Source organism: Coregonus lavaretus (assembly GCF_964263955.1).
Source record: "Coregonus lavaretus genome assembly, chromosome: 7".
Classification (NCBI taxonomy): domain Eukaryota; kingdom Metazoa; phylum Chordata; class Actinopteri; order Salmoniformes; family Salmonidae; genus Coregonus; species Coregonus lavaretus.
This window is the reverse complement of record NC_139994.1, coordinates 27,350,061-27,373,110: the sequence shown is the minus strand read 5'-3', so window position 1 is coordinate 27,373,110 and position 23,050 is coordinate 27,350,061. Positions and strand designations below refer to the sequence as shown.

At 42.7% G+C, this 23,050-nt stretch overlaps 1 protein-coding gene across 1 annotated transcript; it reads right to left on the bottom strand.

The window, feature by feature from the left end:
• Positions 1-5,089: 5,089 nt before the first annotated feature.
• LOC311132481 (chitin synthase chs-2-like) lies at positions 5,090-22,534 on the bottom strand (the record flags this gene model as incomplete). The annotated part of the gene is made up of 15 exons (XM_084165766.1): positions 5,090-5,200; positions 5,355-5,436; positions 5,650-5,864; positions 10,615-10,725; positions 13,607-13,977; positions 14,096-14,275; positions 14,415-14,699; positions 14,798-14,998; positions 15,871-16,012; positions 16,127-16,228; positions 16,402-16,576; positions 17,329-17,487; positions 17,587-17,676; positions 17,777-18,813; positions 22,529-22,534. 15 exons carry the CDS (start codon positions 22,532-22,534, stop codon positions 5,090-5,092), a joined length of 3,267 nt encoding a protein of 1,088 aa, XP_084021892.1.
• Positions 22,535-23,050: the final 516 nt, after the last annotated feature.

The following is a 23,050-nucleotide window of genomic DNA, read 5'->3' as shown; positions in this document are numbered from 1 at the left end:
TGACAAAGGTTTATTTTATTTATTTATTTATTTCACCTTTATTTAACCAGGTAAACCAGTTGAGAACAAGTTCTCATTTACAACTGCGACCTGGCCAAGATAAAGCAAAGCAGTGCGATAAAAACAACAACACAGAGTTACATATGGGGTAAAACAAAACAAAGTCAAAAATACAACAGAAATACATATATATACAGTGTGTGCAAATGTAGCAAGTTATGGAGGTAAGGCAATAAAATAGGCTATAGTGCAAAATAATTACAATTAGTATTAACACTGGAATGATAGATGTGCAAGAGATGATGTGCAAATAGAGATACTGGGGTACAAATGAGCAAAATAAATAACAATATAGGGATGAGGTAGTTGGGCGGGCTAATTTCAGATGGGCTGTGTACAGGTGCAGTGATCGGTAAGGTGCTCTGACAACTGATGCTTAAAGTAATGAGGGAGATAAGTGTCTCCAGCTTCAGAGATTTTTGCAATTTGTTCCAGTCATTGGCAGCAGAGAACTGGAAGGAATTGCGGCCAAAGGAGGTGTTGGCTTTGGGGATGACCAGTGAGATATACCTGCTGGAGCGCAGACTACGGGTGGGTGTTGCTATGGTGACCAATGCGCTAAGATAAGGCGGGGATTTGCCTAGCAGTGATTTATAGCTGGCCTGGAGCCAGTGGGTTTGGCGACGAATATGTAGTGAGGACCAGCCAACAAGAGCGTACAGGTCACAGTGGTGGGTATTATATGGGGCTTTGGAGACAAAACGGATGGCACTGTGATAGACTACATCCAATTTGCTGAGTAGAGTGTTGGAGGCTATTTTGTAAATGACATCGCCGAAGTCAAGGATCGGTAGGATAGTCAGTTTTACGAGGGCATGTTTGGCAGCATGAGTGAAGGAGGCTTTGTTGCGAAATAGGAAACCGATTCTAGATTTAACTTTGGATTGGAGATTCTTAATGTGAGTCTGGAAGGAGAGTTTACAGTCTAACCAGACACCTAGATATTTGTAGTTGTCCACATACTCTAGGTCAGACCCGTCGAGAGTAGTGATTCTAGTCGGGTGGGCGGGTGCAAGCAGCGTTCGGTTGAAGAGCATGCATTTAGTTTTACTAGTGTTTAAGAGCAGTTGGAGGCTACTGAAGGAGTGTTGTATGGAATTGAAGCTCGTTTGGAGGTTTGTTAACACAGTGTCCAATGAAGGGCCAGATGTATACAAAATGGTGTCGTCTGCGTAGAGGTGGATCTGAGAGTCACCAGCAGCAAGAGCGACGTCATTGATATACACAGAGAAAAGAGTCGGCCCAAGAATTGAACCCTGTGGCACCCCCATAGATCCATGGGATCCCTTGTGGATGTGCTGGGTGTCTGAGAGATTATAGCCTATGCTTAATAGTCTCAAATTATTACCCATGAATGTGCACTGTTCAGAATATATCTCCAGTCAACATTGTTGCTAGCACTTGCCCCCCAAAATAAAGCATTACCATCTGGGTTAACTTGGTTGATCTTACGAAAACAGATTTAATACGAGTGTCATCCCAGATGAGGAATAAGACTCTATTTCAAAGCACATGTAATGTTTGCCTAAGTACAATGTAATTACTAGTAGTTACATAGGATTTAGCTAGTTAAAATGAAGTGTATATTGAGGGGTACGCCTCTTGTAACTAATGTGTACTTACTTATACAGTGCATTACCCATCCTGACAACCTGTCTCTCAATTTAAAGTTTGTGGAAGCGAGATCCAAGTGAGATATAAATACACTAGTACACCACAGAGTACATGTAATATCTGCATAAGTACAATGTCATTACTAAGTGTTACACAGGATTTTGGTAGTTATAATGAAGTTTATCTTGAGGGGTACTTACTTGTACTTATAGTGTACCATAGCCAGTGGTGGAAAAAGTACCAATTGTCATACTCGGGGCCTAAGATTTACTCTTTGGTCCATCAGCCATTGTGGCAGGTAGGTTTGAAAATCTTCCAGCCACTCAGATTTTTTACCAACCAAAATATTAGGACAACCCAACCGAGCCGCACTGCCCGCTTAACCCGGAAACCAGCCACACCAATGTGTCGGAGAAAACACTGTACACCTGGCGACCAAGTCAGCGTGCACTGCGCCCGGGCCGCCACAGGAGTCGCTAGTGCGCGATGGGATAAGAACATCCCTGCCAGCCAAACCCTCCACTACCCTGAACGACGCTGGGCCAATTGTGCGCCGCCCCATGGGTCTCCCGGTCGCGGCCGGCTGCGACAGAGCCTGCACTCGAACTAGGATCTCTAGTGGCACAGTTAGCACTATGATGCAGTGCCTTAGACCACTGCGCCACTCGGGAGGCCCCGGTTGTTTTTTAACTAGTTTAGCGAGCTGGCTTACGCTGTCACTGCTGGCAAGTACTGAGCTAGCCTAGCTAGTTAGCTAGTTGGCTAATAATGTTAAGTATACATACCTTTGTAATCGGTTCAATAGGATGACACATAGAATTTAACCTTTTACTGCAGTGGGCTAAATCAGGGTCACACAGAGTGTTTCTTGGTAGTCTTAAACAAATCTACTTTGAAACAAAAGTGTACACCTCATGTTGTGGAAAATAACCACCATACTTTATTACAAATACGGTCTTACAGAGTTTTTGTTGCATCAAGAAATTACTTTATTAAAGTTTTCAACAAAGCCGATACCCGTCTGCAGAGGGGCACCCCGTTCTGTTTTTCTCACGTCACATTATATACCATTTTCCCCAACTCTTCTAGCTCTAAATCCCTCCCTCTTCAGTTTCCCGCTCTTTATCACTCCACACCCACTTCCTTTGTCCCTGAGGACGGCTGAACTATTACTCCAACCAATCACTCGCTCCCCTGTCTTGCACACACACTAATGTTTAGTTTAAACATGACAAGGCCCTGAACCACACAAACCTCACCCCCTCATGCTGTAATCAATCAAGAAGATACCAAGGAGACAAAGGTCTAGGCCAAACTCTATTCAACCCTGGTGCTGCTCCCTTCACTGTGTTTGAAGAGAGAGACAAAAGGCCACAAGCTAGTTTCAGTCTCTCATCAGATAAGACCGCCATGGATTTAAGTAAGAGCAAGCACTCTGACCCTAGGGCAGATTCCCTCTCTACTCACCCACACAGTGAAATTAAATGACCCAATACAACTCCTGGCCCAGTAACAAAGAATTCTAACTTTATGCTCTTGATTAACCCAGTTCTACCTCATAATCCATTAAATTCTACAGTTCATTAATAATAATTCACCACACTCACACAGATGGTTATGGGCTTAAAAAAAAAGAAGACACCTGTACCATGTCAGATATACCGTTGAAATGTATTACATTTTGACTTTGCATCCCAATGTTACACTTTATATACATCACAGAAGACTGAAATATAACAAAACCGTTTGACATAGAAACACCGGATTTTCTGTGTTTTTTTAAAAATAATGTTTATTTAATATGAAATTATGAAAAATATTAATAACATTCCACCCATGGGGCCACTAGGTCATTTGACTGCAGGAAATGGCCCGGGCAATTTTGGCCCGGGCAATTCTGTGAACATTGTTTACAGTCAACTTCGGCAACTCCTAAAGGCACAGAGAGAAAACCTCTGCCATATACACTCACTGAGCGACGACTTCCGGCTGCTCCGGATGTAGTGGGTACTGTTTACTAAATATGGAAGTAACATTCTGCAAAGAGCCTATATAGGGCTCCAGAGTCTGATTTCCAGGCCCAGGTCAAGCTTTTGTTTCAAATTCATGGTAGCTTATGAGCGCAATGGCAAAAACGGGTTCACATAAAAAAAAATTAAATTGTTGAATCATTTAACAGTGTATTTGACAATGGGTCAATTGCTTTAACCATCAATTATTTATTTTTGGACATATTAATAAACAGTTATAGTTAAAATTGTGAGATAGTCATTTGTGCTTGCCAAATTGTAAGCTTGGTTGAATAATGGTTTATAAATACACTTAAAACAGCCATAAGACAAACTCTTATTCCATCATGTAACCTTGCACTGTTGAAGAACATTCTCACTTTTGGATGTGATGCATTGGTGCAATTATTTATTTATCCTAGGAATTAAGGCATGTCAAGGAAATAAGGCTTAAAGGAGCATTATGTGGAATTGTTGCATTATTGTTATGATGAGTTTCTAGTATTGAGAAGTGAGGAGGCAAGAATTTACTTAGACATTCTGTGGAGATTTTATACCAAGTATTTATTTGATCACGAGCCCGTGGGTTCATCTAACAAACGGACATAGCTCTGCCCTTTGTCAATTTCTCACATCTTTTATACTCTTGGTTATACTTCCTTTCACATACATCTGGTAGCCATCATAGGCACTCCCTTTCTCTGTTGTTGTTACCCTTTTCCCCAGAATATGTATACTAATACATACTAATGATTCACTTAAATCACTCATTAATGTTATAAATTATAACCCAATTTGCTATCAGCATAGAGGGCTTATGCAATCTATTAACTAAAAGTTCATTAAAAAAGCTAAATAAATCAGTGCAACACAAAGTGTGACACACCACACTCAAATATACAGATAAAGTGCTTCACTCAAAAGGGAAAAGTATAACTGGTAACCAAAATACTATTAATAAGTGATGCACAACAAGCAAAAGCACACAAAGAGCAAACAAAAATTACAAGCTACAACAATTGATCACACATGAAATAGCACAATATGATAACATTATATCACATTTCCCTGAGATTTAACTCACATTCACTTGCTATACTCTATGTTACGCTATAATATATGTTGTTGACCGCTGCAATTGTTTTTAATGTTTTGTCCCCGTCTTTGTTCTTGTATTGTATGTTCACGCTGCCCTTGCAAAAGAGGTTCATCAAGGGTCTTTTCCTGGTTAACTATATAAAATAAAATAAATAGTCTCTAGAATCTATACTACTTGGAACATTCTCCCTCAATTCTACTATATCTAATTGTGCAACAAGTAACACAAAACTGCAGTACCCCTCTCTGACTCCTACTACTATTTTAACTGCAACTGCTGCCATTAAGAGACACTTAGTAGAAGGACCTCACACTAGAGTTCCTTGGCTATGTTGCTGGATTGTTGCTGGATTCTCTATAGACAGAAATGTGTCAAAGTATTTGTCGTCTTTGAGCTCCATCTCCAGCATGTCAGGAATCTGTGAAGTTGGAGTTAGAAGGTACAGAGACACATCTTTAGTTATCCACCATCAGGAATGTCATTGATATGATAAAAAATGCTAACAAAGTGTTACACCCTTCTATTCCCTCACTATGTTCATCTTTGTCGTCAACAAGAATATGCAAATGTACCTGCATGTCATCGTCTGATAGTCTTCTCCCAGTCTTGGACTCCGTATTCACAAATGCAACAAAATGGATCAGAGTGTAAATTCTAAAGGAACAAAAACAAAATAATAATGTAACAGCTATAAAATGGGTACGATTTCATGGGTTAATGGATCATAATATAAAGGCAACCTAAATCACATTGTTTGTAAAAAATAAATAAAATAAAACATTAAATCAAGAATAGAGAGTATTTTGAAAATGTGGGTTGGAATTTGGTGATCCTGCCTATAAATAAATAAATAATTAAAATAATCACCTGTGGTAGAACATGGCAAAGAACTGGATCAGCAGTAAGGATGCAAATCCCAAAAGGAACATCAGTCCTACTGGATCGATGAATAGATACTCCCTAGTCTGAGTCAGATTGAGATTGTGTTTTGGGATTCTGATGGTGACTGAGGTTCCAATGAATTGAAGAGTGAAAGTCGCCACCAGCCACATGGCATTGCAGATGAAAAAGACAAAAGTCACCTGTATGAAGAGGAGAAGAGTTTCATTAAAGGGATATGAACATGACAAGCAAGCATACACAAACAGTGGATTGCTCCGACTAGTCATTGTTTCAACAGCACTAAACTATCTCTTTAATACCATAGGCAGACATAAAGTACTACACCTTCTACTTGATGCTAATATCATGTACATTGAAATGAAAAGACAGCATACAGCCATAGCCGCAGGGAAGTAGGAGTGCTGCAGCACCCCCTGATAAATGTAAATAATGTTGGTAAAATAAAACATCAAAAAATGTCACTACTTCACAGGAGAGGCATTTGAATGTACACGTTATTTTTTAAAAATCAAAATGCGTTTTGAGGCAGAAGTGCCTTCTGGAACATGTAAACTTTAATGTGACTTAATGACAAACTTGTATGCCATCTGTAAATACGAATACAATTGTTAAATTACGAGCCTAGTTGGTTTAGCCACGGAAAAAGACAGGAACCTTCCAACTAGCCATCATTGGCTGAGATAATGGATGGGCTGGACATGCCGAGAGATGAGTTTGGATTAGTCTGCCATGTAACACGCTTCTGTCTATAACATGAGCTGCTCAGTATGTGTAGGTAATCCTTTCTAACGCGGCGTTTTTGAAAGATATCATGAAGAACTGCAAAAGTGTAGCTAATGCTCTCCACTTTCTGGAGGACCGAGTTTTGAAATCAGTGGAATGCCCAGTGGAAGCAGAGTATGATAGCTAATGAGATGGATAAAATTCTGGCATCAGATTGCAAATATGCGAAGGGAGTTGAAAAGAGAACACATAGAAAGCTGTTGTATAAAACACCTGTCTCCGGATTACAACTTCAAACTAAGGGCAACCATGGCATCATGTATACATCCATATATACAGGTAAGAGAGTCTAGCTAGCTACATTTTCAGATATTATACATTTCAAATTTTGTCAGAAAGTTGTTTTCATTGCAAGTTAAAGCGTTGGGTTAGCTAGCTAGCTAACGTTAGCTGGCTGGCTCGCTAGCTAACGTTACGTGTATGATCTGTGTAGTAATATTATTTGTATCTCAGAGCCATTTGCATTGCTAGTTATAGCCCAAAGTTAGCTAGCTAGCTAACATTGAACCTAGTTGGTTAGCTTTAGCTACAGATTAATGCATGGTAGTAACGTTATGAGTTGGGATTATGGTTCATTGTTTAGCTAGCTAGCTAGCTAAAGGACTCCACTATGCTAGTAACCATTTCACTGTACCTGTACACCTTCTGTATCCTGTGCATGTGACAAATAAACTTAGATTTTATTTGATATAGTGTGTGTTTACCAGAGACGGTAATGTGAAGAAAAACATGACCTGCATCAAAGTCAAATTAGGATATAACATTAGGCCAATGAGACAGTGTCCAAGTTCTAAAATTCTCCGGTAGAATGCCCTGCTTTTATTTTGTCACACTCACAACCGTAAGCATTTTTCTGTCATTAGCTCGCCATTAACTTGTAAATAAGGATCTTGTTGTGAATTTATTTTCCTGTAATAATGAATACAAATTAGCTAAAGTTAAGACCTTGTAAGCTATATGATATGGTCAGTATTTGAACTGGCTAGCCATCTAAGTTAAAAACTAACCAAAACATTGTTTAGAGAGGTGCTTTTAGTTCCCTGGTTTGCTAGATTGAAATATACTAAATTCATTTTTAAACGGATGGGTTATTGGTGTTAAAATACACAAGTTATGCTATTTTGGACCACCAGGCTGCTGATGTCATACAGCGTGTCATTTTTGTGTTTATACTTTTTCATAACGACAAGTTTGATGTCGGACGACAATAGAATGTTCATGATGTCACTGAGACAACTGTTTACAGACTTGGCGATAAACATAGTATAAATCAGCCTATAGTCTTTTAGTAGTCACTCTTTAGTAGTCACTCTTTAGTAGTCACTCTTTTTAGCACATCACCTCACATGTGAATCCTTAAAGAGATGGGTAGGGCTAAGGCTTAAGAGGGTGTGAATGATGCTGAATGGGTGTAGATAAAGAAGAGCTCTCCAGCAGGTGTACCAAAACATTCAAGGGACCCAAAAGTGGGGTTACAAGTTTATTAACTTTCAAAGCAGAATTACTTTCCCATTGTTCCTCAGCTGTAGTGCATGATATACCATTTTCTAGCTCTGAGTCTCTACTTTTATCCAATGTAAAAAAACACGACTTCCAATTTTGCTACATGACATCGAGCCGGTCGGTCACAAATTATATTACTGCAGTCTGAACAGACATAAATAAAATAATTAGAAATACTACACCAGAGAGCATAATTTAGCCACAAAAATAGTTTTATCACAAGCACTTAGCACTAACAGTTGGAGAGGCTGCAATTTGGGCAGCGGGTGCCAAATATAGAATAGCTTGTTGCGTTGTGGCCATAGACATATACTGTAATCTATAGAAGGGTTTTGGAACCTCTAACCCTGGCACTTTGACTGTTAAACTCATGGGTACACTAGCAATGGCTGCCAGTCCTGACTTGAATGGGAACTGCCATATATATATATATATTTTTTTAAACTATTTTCTATATTGTAAAATAATAGAAGACATCAAAACTATTAAATAACACATATGGAATCATGTAGTCACAAAAAAAGTGTTAAACAAATCAAAATATATTTTATATTTGAGATTCTTCAAAGTAGCCACCCTTTGCCTTGATGACAGCTTTGTCTTCACTATTATTCTACTATGTGGAAAATAGTAAAAATAAAGAAAAACCCTTGAATAAGTAGGTGTGTCCAAACTTTTGACTGGTACTGTATATATCATTTATTTATTTTTTAAACATACAATCTACCTGCAGTGAAGCCGCTCAACATTTACATCACATTTGAGTCTTATAGCAGACGCTCCCATCCAGAGCGACCCACAGGAGCAACCAGGGTCAAGCGACCCGCCCAAGGGCACATCGACAGATCCCCCACCCAGTCGAATCGGGGATCCGAACCAGCAACCTCTCGGCAACTGGCCCAATGCTTCCAACCACCAGGCCACCAACCATCCAGGATCCCCCTACAGTTCCCCCTGAGAGCTGCCCCTCAACCATTCAAGATTTTTGAATGAGACATTCGATGAGCAGTGTATCTTTCAACTATGTTGCGATTTGTATACACACAATTTGAATCTATCTAATCGAATAGAATCCACAGATTGCGAGTTGAAGAAAGATACTTTTACTAAGAGTATTACTATATTAATAATTGACTGACCAGGTCTCTCCAAATCTCCCAACAATACTAATTCTAGGATCAATTTTCAATTACCGTTACGCTTTTTCAGCAATTCCTGAACCTGAGACCAGAAACAGGCTACCTGAGGGCAATACAGAACAAACGGTCTATTGATTCTGTATCCTCGCATTCATTATATAGATAGGCACGCTTTATCTTGTCTGGTTTAGCATCCCAGATAAAGCGAAATATTCACTTAAGTAGTAGGCTGCGCCATAAGTAAATGAGTAAACTGAGATATGACTAACGAGTTAATCAGTGTAATTTTACATCTCCATGGTGGAGAGCTCATTTATATACTTCACCGTCAGCCCATTTTATAGGTTAACTGCAGGGTAATGTAAAAGTTGTGTCTTTTAAAGATCCAATACGTAATATGGTACACTTTTAGTCTAGAGATGCCAGAAAAGTTATCTAGATCTTCAATGAGACAAATAAAATATAAAACTTGAGTCATCAGCATTCATGGACACCTTCGTTTTTAAGCCTTGGATTAATCCCCTAATGTTGTTATTTGAACTGATTTTAATAGCTAGCATTTCTACAGATTATATTTCTATGGTTGGTTCCGGCTGTCAGTTTGCCTTTCACAAATGTCTAAATACAATCGCAAGAAAAACATACAGTTTCAGTTTGGAAAGCAAATGCCTACTGCTGAAAAGAGAAGACTAATTTGTCTGTAGTAGCTAACAATATTTTTCTCAACTTTTGAGTGATTCTGATCGAAAAGCACTGTTTTTCGAAGTAGTTTATCCACTAACCGGCCATCACCGGTGAGAAGCCTAGGCTTCATCGCATCATTGGGTGAGTCAGTGTCACTGGAAAGTTATTTACTAGCCTACTGTAGCCAATAATATATATATACACACTGAGTATACAAACACATTCCATGACAGATTGACCAAGTGAATCCAGGTGAAAGTTATGATCCCTTATTGATGTCACTTGTTAAATCCACTTTAATCAGTGTAGATGAAGGGGAGGAGACAGGTTAAAGAAGGATTTTTAAGCCTTGAGACAATTGAGACATGAATTGTGTATGTGTGCCATTCAGAGGGTGAATGGGCAAGACAAAATATTTAAGTGGCTTTGGTAGTTGATGCCAGGCGCACCGGTTTGTGTCAAGAACTGCAACGCTACTGGGTTTTTCACACTCAACAGTTGCCCATGTGTACCAAGAATGTTCCACCACCCAAAGGACATCCAGCCAACTTGACACAACTGTGGGAAGCATTGTACTGAACATGGGCCAGCATCCCTGTGGAACGCTTTCGACACCTTTTTAGAGTCCATGCCCCAACGAATTGAAGCTGTTCTAAGGGCAAAAGGGGGGTTGCAACTCAATATTAGGAAGGTGTTCCTAATGTTTGGTAAACTCCGTTTATTTACTGATTATAGATGCATGCAATGCTTTATCATAAAGGGGAGTTCTCCCCCACCCCCCCAGCACCACCCACTCAAAACAGCTATGCATCCAGCATACCTTATTTCTCAGTTCCTTTAGGTCATTTGTGATTTTCTTCTGTTTTTCTTTATCCTCAGCCAGAGGTTCCAAATAGACCTTCTGGAGATCTCTCCAAAAGTCCTCCTCTTCCTGAAGCACACCAAGAGACACTTATTAAATAGTTAAGTCAGATATCTACAGTCAAACATATGTGATTCTGGATATAACAACAATCTGGAGTGGTTAGACAATTAGTCTACTTTATCCCCATAATCTATATGTATATGTAGGCTTGTAAATGGGCGGCAGGTAGCTTAGTGGGTAAGAGCGTTGTGCCAGTAACCGAAAGGTCGCTGGTTCTAATCCCCGAGCCGACTAGGTGAGAAATCTGTCGATGTGCCCTTGAGCAAGGCACTTAACCCTAATTGCTTCTGTAAGTCGCTCTGGATAAGAGCGTCTGCAAAATGACTAAAATGTAAATGTAAAATGTAAATGCATCTTGTTACTTTAATGTTATTCAGGAATACTATCATATTATGTTAGACATAGAATAAGAACACTCTACCTTCACAAGAAAATATTCATTTAGAGGGAAGTCATAGGACTTATTCTGCAGTTGTGTTACCCAGTCTGTAGATACAAAGAATTAAAAAAAATCTTATTGATCACATGCGCCGAATACAACTGGTGTAGACTTTATGACAGTGAAATGCTTGCTGACTAACCTTTTCCAACGATGCAGTTAAAAAAATTATAAAATAAAATAAAATAGTAACTAACACGAGGAATCAAATAAAATACACAAGAATGGAACTACAGTTGAAGTCGGAAGTTTACATTCACTTAGGTTGTAGTCATTAAAACTCGTTAAAATTAAAATTTCTTGTTAACACACTATAGTTTGGCAAGTCGGTTAGGACATCTACTTTGTGCATGACACAAGTAATTTTTCCAACAATTGTTTACAGACAGATTATTATTATTCACTATATCACAATTCCAGTGGGTCAGAAGTTTACATACACTAAGTTGACTGTGCCTTTAAACAGCTTGGAAAATTCCAAAAAATGATGTCATGGCTTTAGAAGCTTCTGATAGGCTAATTGGCATCATTTGAGTCAATTGGAGGTGTACCTGTGGATTTATTTCAAGGCCTACCTTCAAACTCAGTGCCTCTTTGCTTGACATCGTGGGAAAATCAAAAGAAATCAGCTAAGACCTCAGAAAAAAATTTGCAGACCTCCACAAGTCTGGTTCATCCTTGGGAGCAATTTCCAAATGCCTGAAGGTACCACGTTCATCTGTACAAACAATAGTACGCAAGTATAAACACCATGGGACCACGCAGCCGTCATACCGTTCAGGAAGGAGACGCGTTCTGTCTCCTAGAGATTAACGTACTTTGGTGTGAAAAGTGTAAATCATTCCCAGAACAACAGCAAAGGACCTTGTGAAGATGCTGGAGGAAACAGCTACAAAAGTATCTATATCCACAGTAAAACAAGTCCTATATCGACATAAACTGAAAGGCCGCTCAGCAAGGAAGAAGCCACTGCTCCAAAACCGCCATAAAAAACCCAAACTACGATTTGCAACTGCACATGGGGACAAAGATCGTACTTTTTGGAGAAATGTCCTCTGGTCTGATGAAACAAAAATAGAACTGTTTGGCCATAATGACCATTGTTATGTTTGGAGGAAAAAGGGGGTGCATTTGCAAGCCGAAGAACACCATCCCAATCGTGAAGCACAGGGGTGGCAGCATCATGCTGTGGGGGTGCTTTGCTGCAGGAGGGACTGGTGCACTTCACAAAATAGATGGCATCATGAGGAAGGACAATTATGTGGATATATTGAAACAACATCTCAAGACATCAGTCAGGAAGTTAAAGCTTGGTCGCAAATAGTTCTTCCAAATGTGGCAAAATGGCTTAAGGACAACAAAGTCAAGGTATTGGAGTGGCCATCACAAAGCCCTGACCTCAATCCTATAGAAAATGTGTGGGCAGAACTGAAAAAGTGTGTGCGAGCAAGGAGGCCTAAAAACCTGAATCAGTTACACCAGCTCTGTCAGGAGGAATGGGCCAAAATTCACCCAACTTATTGTGGGAAGCTTGTGGAAGGCTACCCGAAACGTTTGACCCAAGTTAAACAATTTAAAGGCAATGCTACCAAATACTAATTGAGTGTATGTAAACTTCTGACCCACTGGGAATGTGATGAAATAAATAAAAGCTGAAATAAATCATTCTCTTTACTATTATTCTGACATTTCACATTCTTAAAATAAAGTGGTGATCCTAACTGACCTAAGAAAGGACATTTTTACTAGGATTAAATGTCAGGAATTGTGAAAAACTGTGTTTAAAGGTATTTGGCTAAGGTGTATGTAAACTTCCGACTTCAACTGTAAACTTCAACTGTATATACAGGGAGTATCAGTACCAGCACAAAGAAGAAGGGACATAGTTAACACAATGTGCATATTAAAGGTTACTAGGTGAAATCTAAATGTGTGTGTCACTTTGTAAGATAATATTTGAATGCCTTTATCTTAAATTCACACAGTGAAAAGATTGTAATAGATCTATAAAAAAATATACTCACTTTGTTCAGTATACTGATGAGAACGGAATTCCACAATCCTAGATTGAAAGAAATCCAACATTATTTGGTGTGCATTCCACACAACTGTCTCAATACACACATCAAAAGAGGAGAAAATGAAAAAGACACATTTTAAGAGAAAGATTTAAACTAAGTTAGATGTTATATTTTGTATATGCAAATCATAAAACACTCCCGAAACGGAGCCTTGTGGAATGCACATATAACCTTGGAGTATTAGGACTTGCACAAATTGGGGTTCTGACAAGTATTTTACTTTGAACATTGGAGTTATGCTTAGAACAAATACAGATCCAAATACTATGCTTGGGGTTTACACAGAAGTGGTGAGATCATATTAACACTTCAGACACTCAAAATGTCATTACCTGTTATTGTCCTGAGAGGTCAGATCATGGTTCACCTTTGGCTTATCAGCCATCACAACAGTTTTTGGCACCTGGTCATTCTGGTCTGCAACTTTGCCACTGTCCCAGCAGAGAAACTTGCAGAACTTGGCCTGTAGGATGTGCTGTGTGATGGCCTTGGCTGGTGATGTTGCAGCGATTTGGCCACCTGTCTCCCGAGTGCCCCAGGACACATTGTTCAAGTTGACCATTGAGTAGATGGTCAGCAGGAGGTAGCCACTGGGGATAGAGATGAAGTAGAGGAGGCCGTAGATGACCAGATGGAACTCCTTGGGGTGGAGCGCTGCTGTGATGATGTTAATCAGCACCAGGCCTATGATAAACAGGCCGCTAGGAATCCAAATGGTCTGCTGGGCAACCATAGAAGCTGAGATGAACAGAGATAGTTAACATAATGACAGAGAAAGCAGTATGTAACTCTGAGGTTTGTATTCTTGAGGTTCTGCTTTGTGTTGATTGAGATTAAGTTTATTGTCATCATTTACCTATGATGGAGAAAGCGGTTCCTATCATGAGGAAAGCGTACAAGACGCTCATGACGGCTGCTATGGCGATCTGTGTGTCCGATTTCAGCTTGAAGCACAGCAGCAGGTACACCACAGGGGGCGCTGTTGCAAGTAACAGAGCGTAGTTGGGATTGATGTGCGGTATGAACGACAAGCTTCCTGAAAAAGGGAGAGGACCAGAATTATTATGAACAATAATCATCTTCCTTCAGTTTACAACATGTTTGTTTCCTGTTACATTCCAACAACAAACTACCCCAAAGCTTGAGCTGTATGAGGCCCCTGACAGGCAGGATACCTGAGATCATTAGGCAGATTGCGGCCGGGCCTAGGATGGAGGCAACCATGCTGAGAATCTGGTAGAGGATGAAGGGTTTGGAGATGGAGCTGTTCCTCTGGGAGGTCAGAGACCCTGAGCCCAGCAGATCGATGGTGTTGGCCATGGTAGAGGGCCCCCAGCGCCGCCGCTGGTTATAGAACTCCTTGAAGTCCTGGGGGGCGTTGGTGTAGGCATCGGACGCAGCGTTGTACTCCACCCTCCAGCCCTGCTGCAGCAGGAGAGTGCACAGCCAGCGGTCTTCACCTGTGACAGAGCAGAGGGAGGTACTGTAGACAAGAGAGTACTGCACAGAGAAGTGGCTGTGTTCTTCGAGTGAGTGTTGTCCAGGAATAAAGATTTACCTTGATCGTACTGTATGTAGTGGCTAGCCTCTGTGGACTTAGTGGTGTATCTCTTCATGACGTTGTCGTCCATGAGGGCTGCACCCCTGAACAGACTGAAGCAGCCGGGGCTGCAGAGCACGCAACCAAACACGTGCTCTGCAGTCTTCTGAAGCCAGTGGCCCACCGCATACTCAAACTTCTGATACCATACCATAGGACCTGGGGCAATATAACAGAATGATCCGACGTTTGATAGCACACCATAGGACCTGGGGCAATATAACAGAATGATCAGACTTTTGGTAGCACACCATAGGACCTGGGGCAATATAACAGAATGATCCGACGTTTGATAGCACACCATAGGACCTGGGGCAATATAACAGAATGATCCGACGTTTGATAGCACACCATAGGACCTGGGGCAATATAACAGAATGATCTGACGTTTGATAGCACACCATAGGACCTGGGACAATATAACATAATGATCCGACGTTTGATAGCACACCATAGGACCTGGGGCAATATAACATAATGATCCGACGTTTGATAGCACACCACAGGACCTGGAACAATATAACAGAATGATCCGACGTTTGATAGCACACCATAGGACCTGGAACAATATAACAGAATGATCCGACGTTTGATAGCACACCATAGGACCTGGGGCAATATAACAGAATGATCCAACGTTTGATAGCACACCTTAGGACTTATTCTTGTCTTTTATCTCTATTGCTATATTGTAAAAAGTTATGATTTTAAATGTACTTTAAACACATTTTATTCCATTTGACCATAGGACCTGAGTAGATATCTGTATAATAGTGGCCATAAATTATGTAAATTAAACCCTAACTCTACATATAGTGTTCACATACAATATTGTTTTTAGGGCCGGGTACATATAGTGAAAAAAATATGGTACCATTGTGCTCTAACTTAAACTTAAATAGTCTTGGTTGGTGAGTACATCCAATTAACAATTAAATCCAAAAAATGGTCCGGGTACATTGTTCAGTTGTGGCTGTCTAATAGATATGACATCTCCCTAACAATCATTTGATTCTTATTACAATTCATACCTGTGCCTGTCGGGTGAATCCTCCCACATGCCGCACCCACATGTGGATAACGTTTCAGTCGATCTATCAGGAGCATTACAGCAGAGGGCTGGAAGTCTGTATCCCCATCCAAAGCCAGGAGGTAGGTATTGTCCTTCTCTTTCTAACAAAATCCAAAGTATCAGTCCCATTTCATACATAAGAATAATTTAACAATTTAAACAAGTATGGATGCTAGAAATAGAAGGAGTAATTGTGTATTGTTTGTGTTGCTTACCATCATTGTTTCCCTCAGCTTGCTCTCATCTTCACCCAGCTCAAACTTCTTGAAATACTTCCTGGTGAGGCGCCAGCCGAGAATGTAGTACAAGTACATAATCTGCAACAGTGAGTGAACTAATCAAGTCTATGGTTTTATGTCTAATCCAACTTCATCATCCAACTTTATTTCCAACTTTTATTCATAGCTTCATGATTGTACTATCAAAGATGAAATAGTGTTAGACCTTTCACAAACACATTGTAAACTGTATATTGACAGCATTGTCTCACCTGAGACCATCTCTTCTTGTGGCGGATCAGTAGCTTGTCCTTAAAGTGCACCATCAGCAGGTTGCCATAAGGGAGAGTGTACTCCAGTCGACCTCCGTAAGGGGTGTGCAGGATCCTCTGGCATGGGAGGGGTGGGTTCTCTCTGAAGATGCATGAATCCTCCTTGTTGAAGCTACTGAGGTTCAAAGGTTGAAATGAGGGAAAGTTGGTGTACATCATTATTCTCACCTGTACTGTTATGTCTGCAGTGTACACTGAGTTAGAGGTGCTGGGACTGAGTTACATTAGCACACTGAGCACCCCAGCAGTAGGGACCAAACTCACTGCTTTGACGCATTCAAGTATTTTTCACTACACCAGATGCCCCTTTGGCCTCAATCCAGCACCTGTCTGCGATCAGAGGAGATGTCCACTGTGCGCGTTCCCTGAAGTGACCATTTACCCTGATGACATTGTCATGGAAAGTCCCATTAGGTTTTTATGCTTACTTTAGACCAAACTTTTTACCCTTTTTAAAAAATGTTTTTCCCCACTGCCCATGTGTTTTTATTTCTACTTGTACAGAAATTACATTCCTGATTGCGTAAAAGTTTTTAACATCATTAGTTTGGACATCATTCCAGTTCTCCTCCTCGAGTTTTTTGTTAGGCACACACTTCAACGAACAACCACATTCATGGCGATTTGTTACAAATGGTGGAGAATGTGGGCAGAGCATCCCCTGGTGGTTTTCAGGGGAATATGTGGTTTCTTAATTTTTTTTCCTTCTTATTGATAAATGTCTCGTTTTTTCTAGTACATTTATATTATGATATCATACATATCATGTATTAATTTCTTTACAGATTTTACATTACATGAAGTATATACGCAGTTAATTCTGTGTATATTGGATCATCATTTGTGACAATTTTTTGCACTGCTTACTTGTAAACCTCTCGGATAACCTCCACCAGGTCCTCTGCGTATTCGTTCACATGTCGTTCTTTACTACCTTTCACATCTTTAAAAGCATCATCAAAGTAAATGTGGGACTCGAAGCTCACATCATTGGTGGGGTTATTCCTTGGCCTGTATTTGTCCAGCCTGGTAAAGAAATAAATAAAAAACACACAATTTGCATTAAAAAGCTGCTAACTCTGCCAATTGTGTCGTTCTAAATCATGTAAAAACATCAGACTGTACCTGAACATTGAGATGATCATTTTCGTCATTTCGTCATAGGTCTCATGCCACATTGTTGCACACAGGTACACTGTGACTGGGTCAGTTTGCCTGTGGCGGGAGGAAACGTTAGAATCGTAATTTGGCACTCTCTCTCATGCACATACATACAAAACTCTCCCACCCTCCACAGAATTTACAATAATCTTACCATTTTTTCTTCCTCTGAATCTCAAAACGTGTGTTGAGCAGTATGGACTGTTCCAGAAAGGCCCCCTCGTATATCCTCCGCACAAACAGATCCTGGGTCCTCTCGATGCGCTGAAGCCGGAGGGTCCAGATGTACATAGTACACAGCATCCAACCCAACCACCAGCAGAGTGCAGAGCCTCCCAAGAGGACCATTTCTGTTAGGTTGGTCATGTCCTGGGGACAGAGGGTATGGGTGATGTCCCTGACTAGCCTTTCAAACCAGACAGTATCGCCGCTTAGGCCCCTGCCATATGTGATGTCATCGCAGTACTCTGTGATGGTGTAGTTAGCGCCTCTGGGGTCACTTGAGTTCTGGAAGAAGATAATGACAGGAGCTACGAACGTTGCCAGAACACCTAAGGAGGCCAGGTACATGGGTAACAGGAAGCTTCGCCGCATGGCGTGCATTTTGCAGGCCACCACCACGAACCAATGGCACAGAGCGGAGGACACTATCTGGATGGCCACCAAGATCAGGATCACCAACCCCACATTCTCTGGAACTGATGTCACCGATGACCAGACTCTGTCAGACAGAGGGACATATGCCCCCACCACGGCTGCAGTGACCAGAATCCGGACCAGACTGGAAAGGATGTTCACCACATTCCTGGATCTCGCTATGTCTTCGGATATACTGTTCAGGAAGGAGATTTTGAAGAGGGTGCAGTAGTTCTCCCACCAGTTCAGCGAGACAAAGATGGTCCCCACTATTGCCAGTCCGATCCAGACGTTCATCCCCCTATCTTCTTTCAACAGCAGGTAACTGAGGATGAAGAGCACGTAGCCTGACAGTATGAGGACTATTGAGATGATTGGGGGCACTATGAATCGTTTCCTCTCCCTCGCAACGCACTGAGCGCCCACCTGGAAGACGGAGGACAGGATGCTGACGCTGTTCAGCATCATCACATTGGTTATGATGCCGAAGAATGGCATGGCAATGATGGTGAGATCCGCTGTCCCCATTGCCACCAGGAATTCGACACACAGTACCTGGAAAATGTTACATTATCAGAATTACAATAGTATCAATTAAACGCAAGCAAATGGAATGCTAAAGGATGAAGGGAAACTAATATAAAATAACCCATACTGTTCATTAAATAAAAAGGAAACACAACGATCTGGCCTTAACTCCCTAACGTCGATGTCCGCACCCCGCATATTTTTAAATTAGCATAATAAAACAATTCCCATAAAAAGTCAGTTTAAGCTAGAGATACAGTTCTGTTTTTGGATGCGTCTCAATCCACCGCATACACCGATATCACACTTACGCATCTGCGGTGAAAGGTGGCAGAACTAGAGCGGTATTTGTCAGACCATGAGACATCCCGAAAATCGGTCTTCTCATGAAAACTTCTGTAGCTTCCGAACGGTTTTTGCCTACGAGACTCGTCTGAAGGTAACTGGTACCATATTTTAAAAATGAATGGAAGTATGGAGGTAGTTTTGTGCCTACCCAAATAATTAGGTTAAATATGTGCACTTGAGTAAAAGTAAAGATACCTTAACAGAAAATGACTCAAGTAAAAGTGACAGTCACCCAGTAAAATACTGCTTGAGTAAAAGTCTAAAAGTATTTGGTTTTAAATATACTTTAGTATCAAAAGTAAATGTAGACACTAAAATGTACTTAAGTATCAAAAGTAAAAGTGAAAGTATAAATCATTTCAAATTCCTTACATTAAGCAAACCAGATGGCACCATTTTCTTGTTTTTTTAAATTTACGGATAGCCAGGGGCACATTCCAACAATTAGACATAATTTACTAATGAAGTATGGGGCGGCAGGTAGCTTTGTGGTTAAGAGCATTGTGCCAGTAACCGAAAGGTCGCTGGTTCTAGTCCCCGAGCCGACTAGGTGAAAAATCTATCGATGTGCCCTTGAGCAAGGTACCTAATTGAGCAAAACCCTAATTGCTCCTGTAAGTCGCTCTGGATAAGAGCGTCTGCTAAATGACTAAAATGTAAATGTGTGTTCAATGAGTCCGCCAGATCAGAGGCAGTACGGATGACCAGGGATGTTCTGTTGATAAGTGTGTGAATTGGACCATTTTCATGTGCTGCTAAGCATTAAAAATGTAACGAGTACTTTTAGGTGTCAGGGAAAATGTATGGAGTAAAAAGTACAATCTTTTCTTTAGGAATGTAGTGAAGTAAAAGTTGTCAAAAATGTAAATAGTAAAGTAAAGTACAGATACCCTGTGACACGTACTGAGTATACGAAGAGGCAGGACGCAGGAATTAACAAGGTCAAGGTTTACTTAACAATAAGCAAGAGAAACAACAAAGATAGCGTAAACGACACGAAGCTTAACAATCACACACAACATCATCCAGAACAGTCCAGGGCTAAAGAGGGGTGCTGATGAGATAAGGTGCAGGTGCGCTGGAGGTGATTAGGGTTTGTTGGGTTTCCATTCCGGTGTTACCGAGGTGTTGGGCTCAGATGGGTGGCTCAGTAGCCTGGCGAATCAGAGCGCCGGAGGGGAGCAACGGGAGGAGACGTGACAGTACCCCCCCGAGAGATTACGAGCGGCCCAGCACTTTACCAAGTTGGACTTGAGGAGTGCCTACAACCTGAACCGAATCCGGGAAGGAGACGAGTGGAAGATGGCATTCAGCACTACCTCAAGCCACTATAAATACTGCGTCATGCCCTACGGCCTCGCCAACGCACCTTCTGTGTTCCAGTCCTTCGTCAATGACATGTTCCGGGACATGCTGAGTAGACAGGTGGTGGTGTACATCGACAATATCCTGATCTACTCGGCTACGTTCGAGGAGCACGTCAGGGACGTCCGAGCTGTCCTACTCCACCTCCGGGAACACAGCCTGTTGGTGAAAGGGGAGAAATGCGAATTCCACCAACAGGCCATCTCCTTCCTGGGATACCGGATCAGTCCTCAGGGTGTGTTCATGGAAGGAGTGAAGACGGACGCCGTCAGGTCATAGCCAGTTCCCACCACCATCAAGGGCCTACAGAGCTTCCTGGGCTTCACTAATTTCTACCGGCGTTTCATCAGGTCCTTCAGCTCCATAGCCGCCCCGCTCACCTCTCTCCTTAAGGGTGGGCCTCAGAAGCTGGCCTGGAACCCTGAGGCTGACGCTGCCTTCAAGAGGCTGAAGGAGAGGTTCTCCATCCTAAAACACCCAGATCCATCTCGTCCTTTCATCCTGGAGGTGGACGCATCGGAGGAGGGCATGGGTGTGGTCCTCTCCCAGCGGCACGGTAAGCCAGAGAAAATGTATCCCTGTGCCTTTTTCTCAAAAAAACGTACCCCCGCAGAGAGGAACTATGGAGTTGGAGACAGGGAGCTGTTGGCGGTGGTCCTCGCTCTGGAGGAATGGAGACACTAGCTGGAGGGTGCAGTCCATCCATTCCGGATTCTTACTGACCACCGGAATTTGGAGCACATACGGGCAGCGAAACGGATGAACTCTCGTCAAGCCAGGTGGGCCCAATTTCTTACTCGCTTCCAATTCATTCTGTCCTACCGTCCAGGATCCCAGAATGTGAAGGCCGACGCACTCTCCAGGATGCACCATACCGGAGAAAATAAGGATCTGGGGGGGTCCTATCCTGCACTCGTCTCTCATCGTTGCACCTGTCGTTTGAATGTGGACGAAGACATCCGCCTGGTGGCGGCCCGTCCTCCGGCGGATAAATGAGGTATCATACCGGCTGCTTCTTCCCCCTCACGTGTCTCACCCACTTTTCATGTGTCTCTCCTCAGGCCGGTGGTTCCTGGTCCTCTGGCGGATGCCGTCCCCCGGGGTACTCCTCCTCCGCCCCTGGACATTGACGGGAGTCCGGCGTATGCGGTGAGGGACCTTCTGGACTCCAGGTTCCGTGGAGGACGGCTCCATTACCTGGTGGACTGGGAGGGTTATGGTCCTAAGGAGAGGAGCTGTGTTCCGGCTGGGGGCGTTCTGGACCCCAACCTAATTCGGGACTTTCGCCGCCCTGACCGGGTCGTCCTCCTGGCCGCGACATCCAGCGGCTGGAGCCGCGCGTCCGGGAGAGGGGGGGGGGGGGGGGGGGGGGGGGGGGGTTGTCCCTCCAGCAGGTCAATGGCGCAGTCCCAGGGCCTGTGAGGAGGGAAACACGTAGCCTTTAATGAAGAGAAGACATCGGAGAGATCTGCGTACTCATGTGGAATTTTGGGCCGGAGGGCGGACTCCGGACTCTCCACTGACATGGAACAACAAACCACCGGCAGGCAGGTCTTCCGGCATGAGGTGGACCAGGCTGTGATCCTCTTGGTGCTCCAATTGATGATGGGGTTGTGTAGTCTGAGCCAGGGCAATCCCAAGACGATCCGGTGAAGGGGTGACGTGACGATGTGGAATGACAGCTCCTCGTGGTGCTCCGGTAGTGTGGGAATGGTGATGGGGAGATTGACGAGCGAAAATGGTGCCTGATCCAAGGGGTTTATTGTCCAGTGAAGTGACGTGTAGCGGAGATGGCAGTGGCACGGTGGGCAACCCCCATTCAGAGACCAGCTCCCTATCTATAAGGTTCCCCCGCTGATCGGAATCTATCATTGCGGTAGAAATGGAAGAGAAGGAATAACCTGTCACCGTTACGGGAACTAAAAACTATGGTTTTGTGATAGGAGCTGACGTAACACTCACGGAGCGGCGACGGGAGTCATACCGCCTAGATAGGGAGCCGCCAGGAGGTGTAGGGGCTGCTGCTCACCTCCATGGGTGAGGACTCGGAAGCAGGGCGGCTTCCATAGCTCAGATGGGGTGAGCGTTGAGGCTCCGGGAGGTGTTGGGAATGCCGTCTCTCTCTCAACATGTCGTCCAGACGGATGGACATGGTGATGAGGGTATCAAGGTCCATCTCGTTGTCCCGACATGCGAGTTCCGTCTTGATGTCCTTCCTTAAGCCTCTCCTGAAGGCCGTGCGCAGAGCACGCTCATTCCAGCCGGAAGATGCCGCCACCGTGCGAAAGCTCAGAGCGTACTCGGACGTGGGCCCCTCTCTCTGTTGGAGATGGAGGAGACGCTCATCCCCATCCTTTCCCTCCGTGGGATGATCAAACACCGCCCTGAATCTAGCGAGGAAGGTGGGGGTAGGGAAGTGCCACTGCCTCCTCTCCTTCCCAGACTGCCGTGGCCCAATCCAGCACCTTTCCTTTAAGAAGTGAAATCACCAGCGCTATCCTGGCTTGGTCAGATGGATATGCACCAGGCTGAAGCACCAGATAAAGGGAAA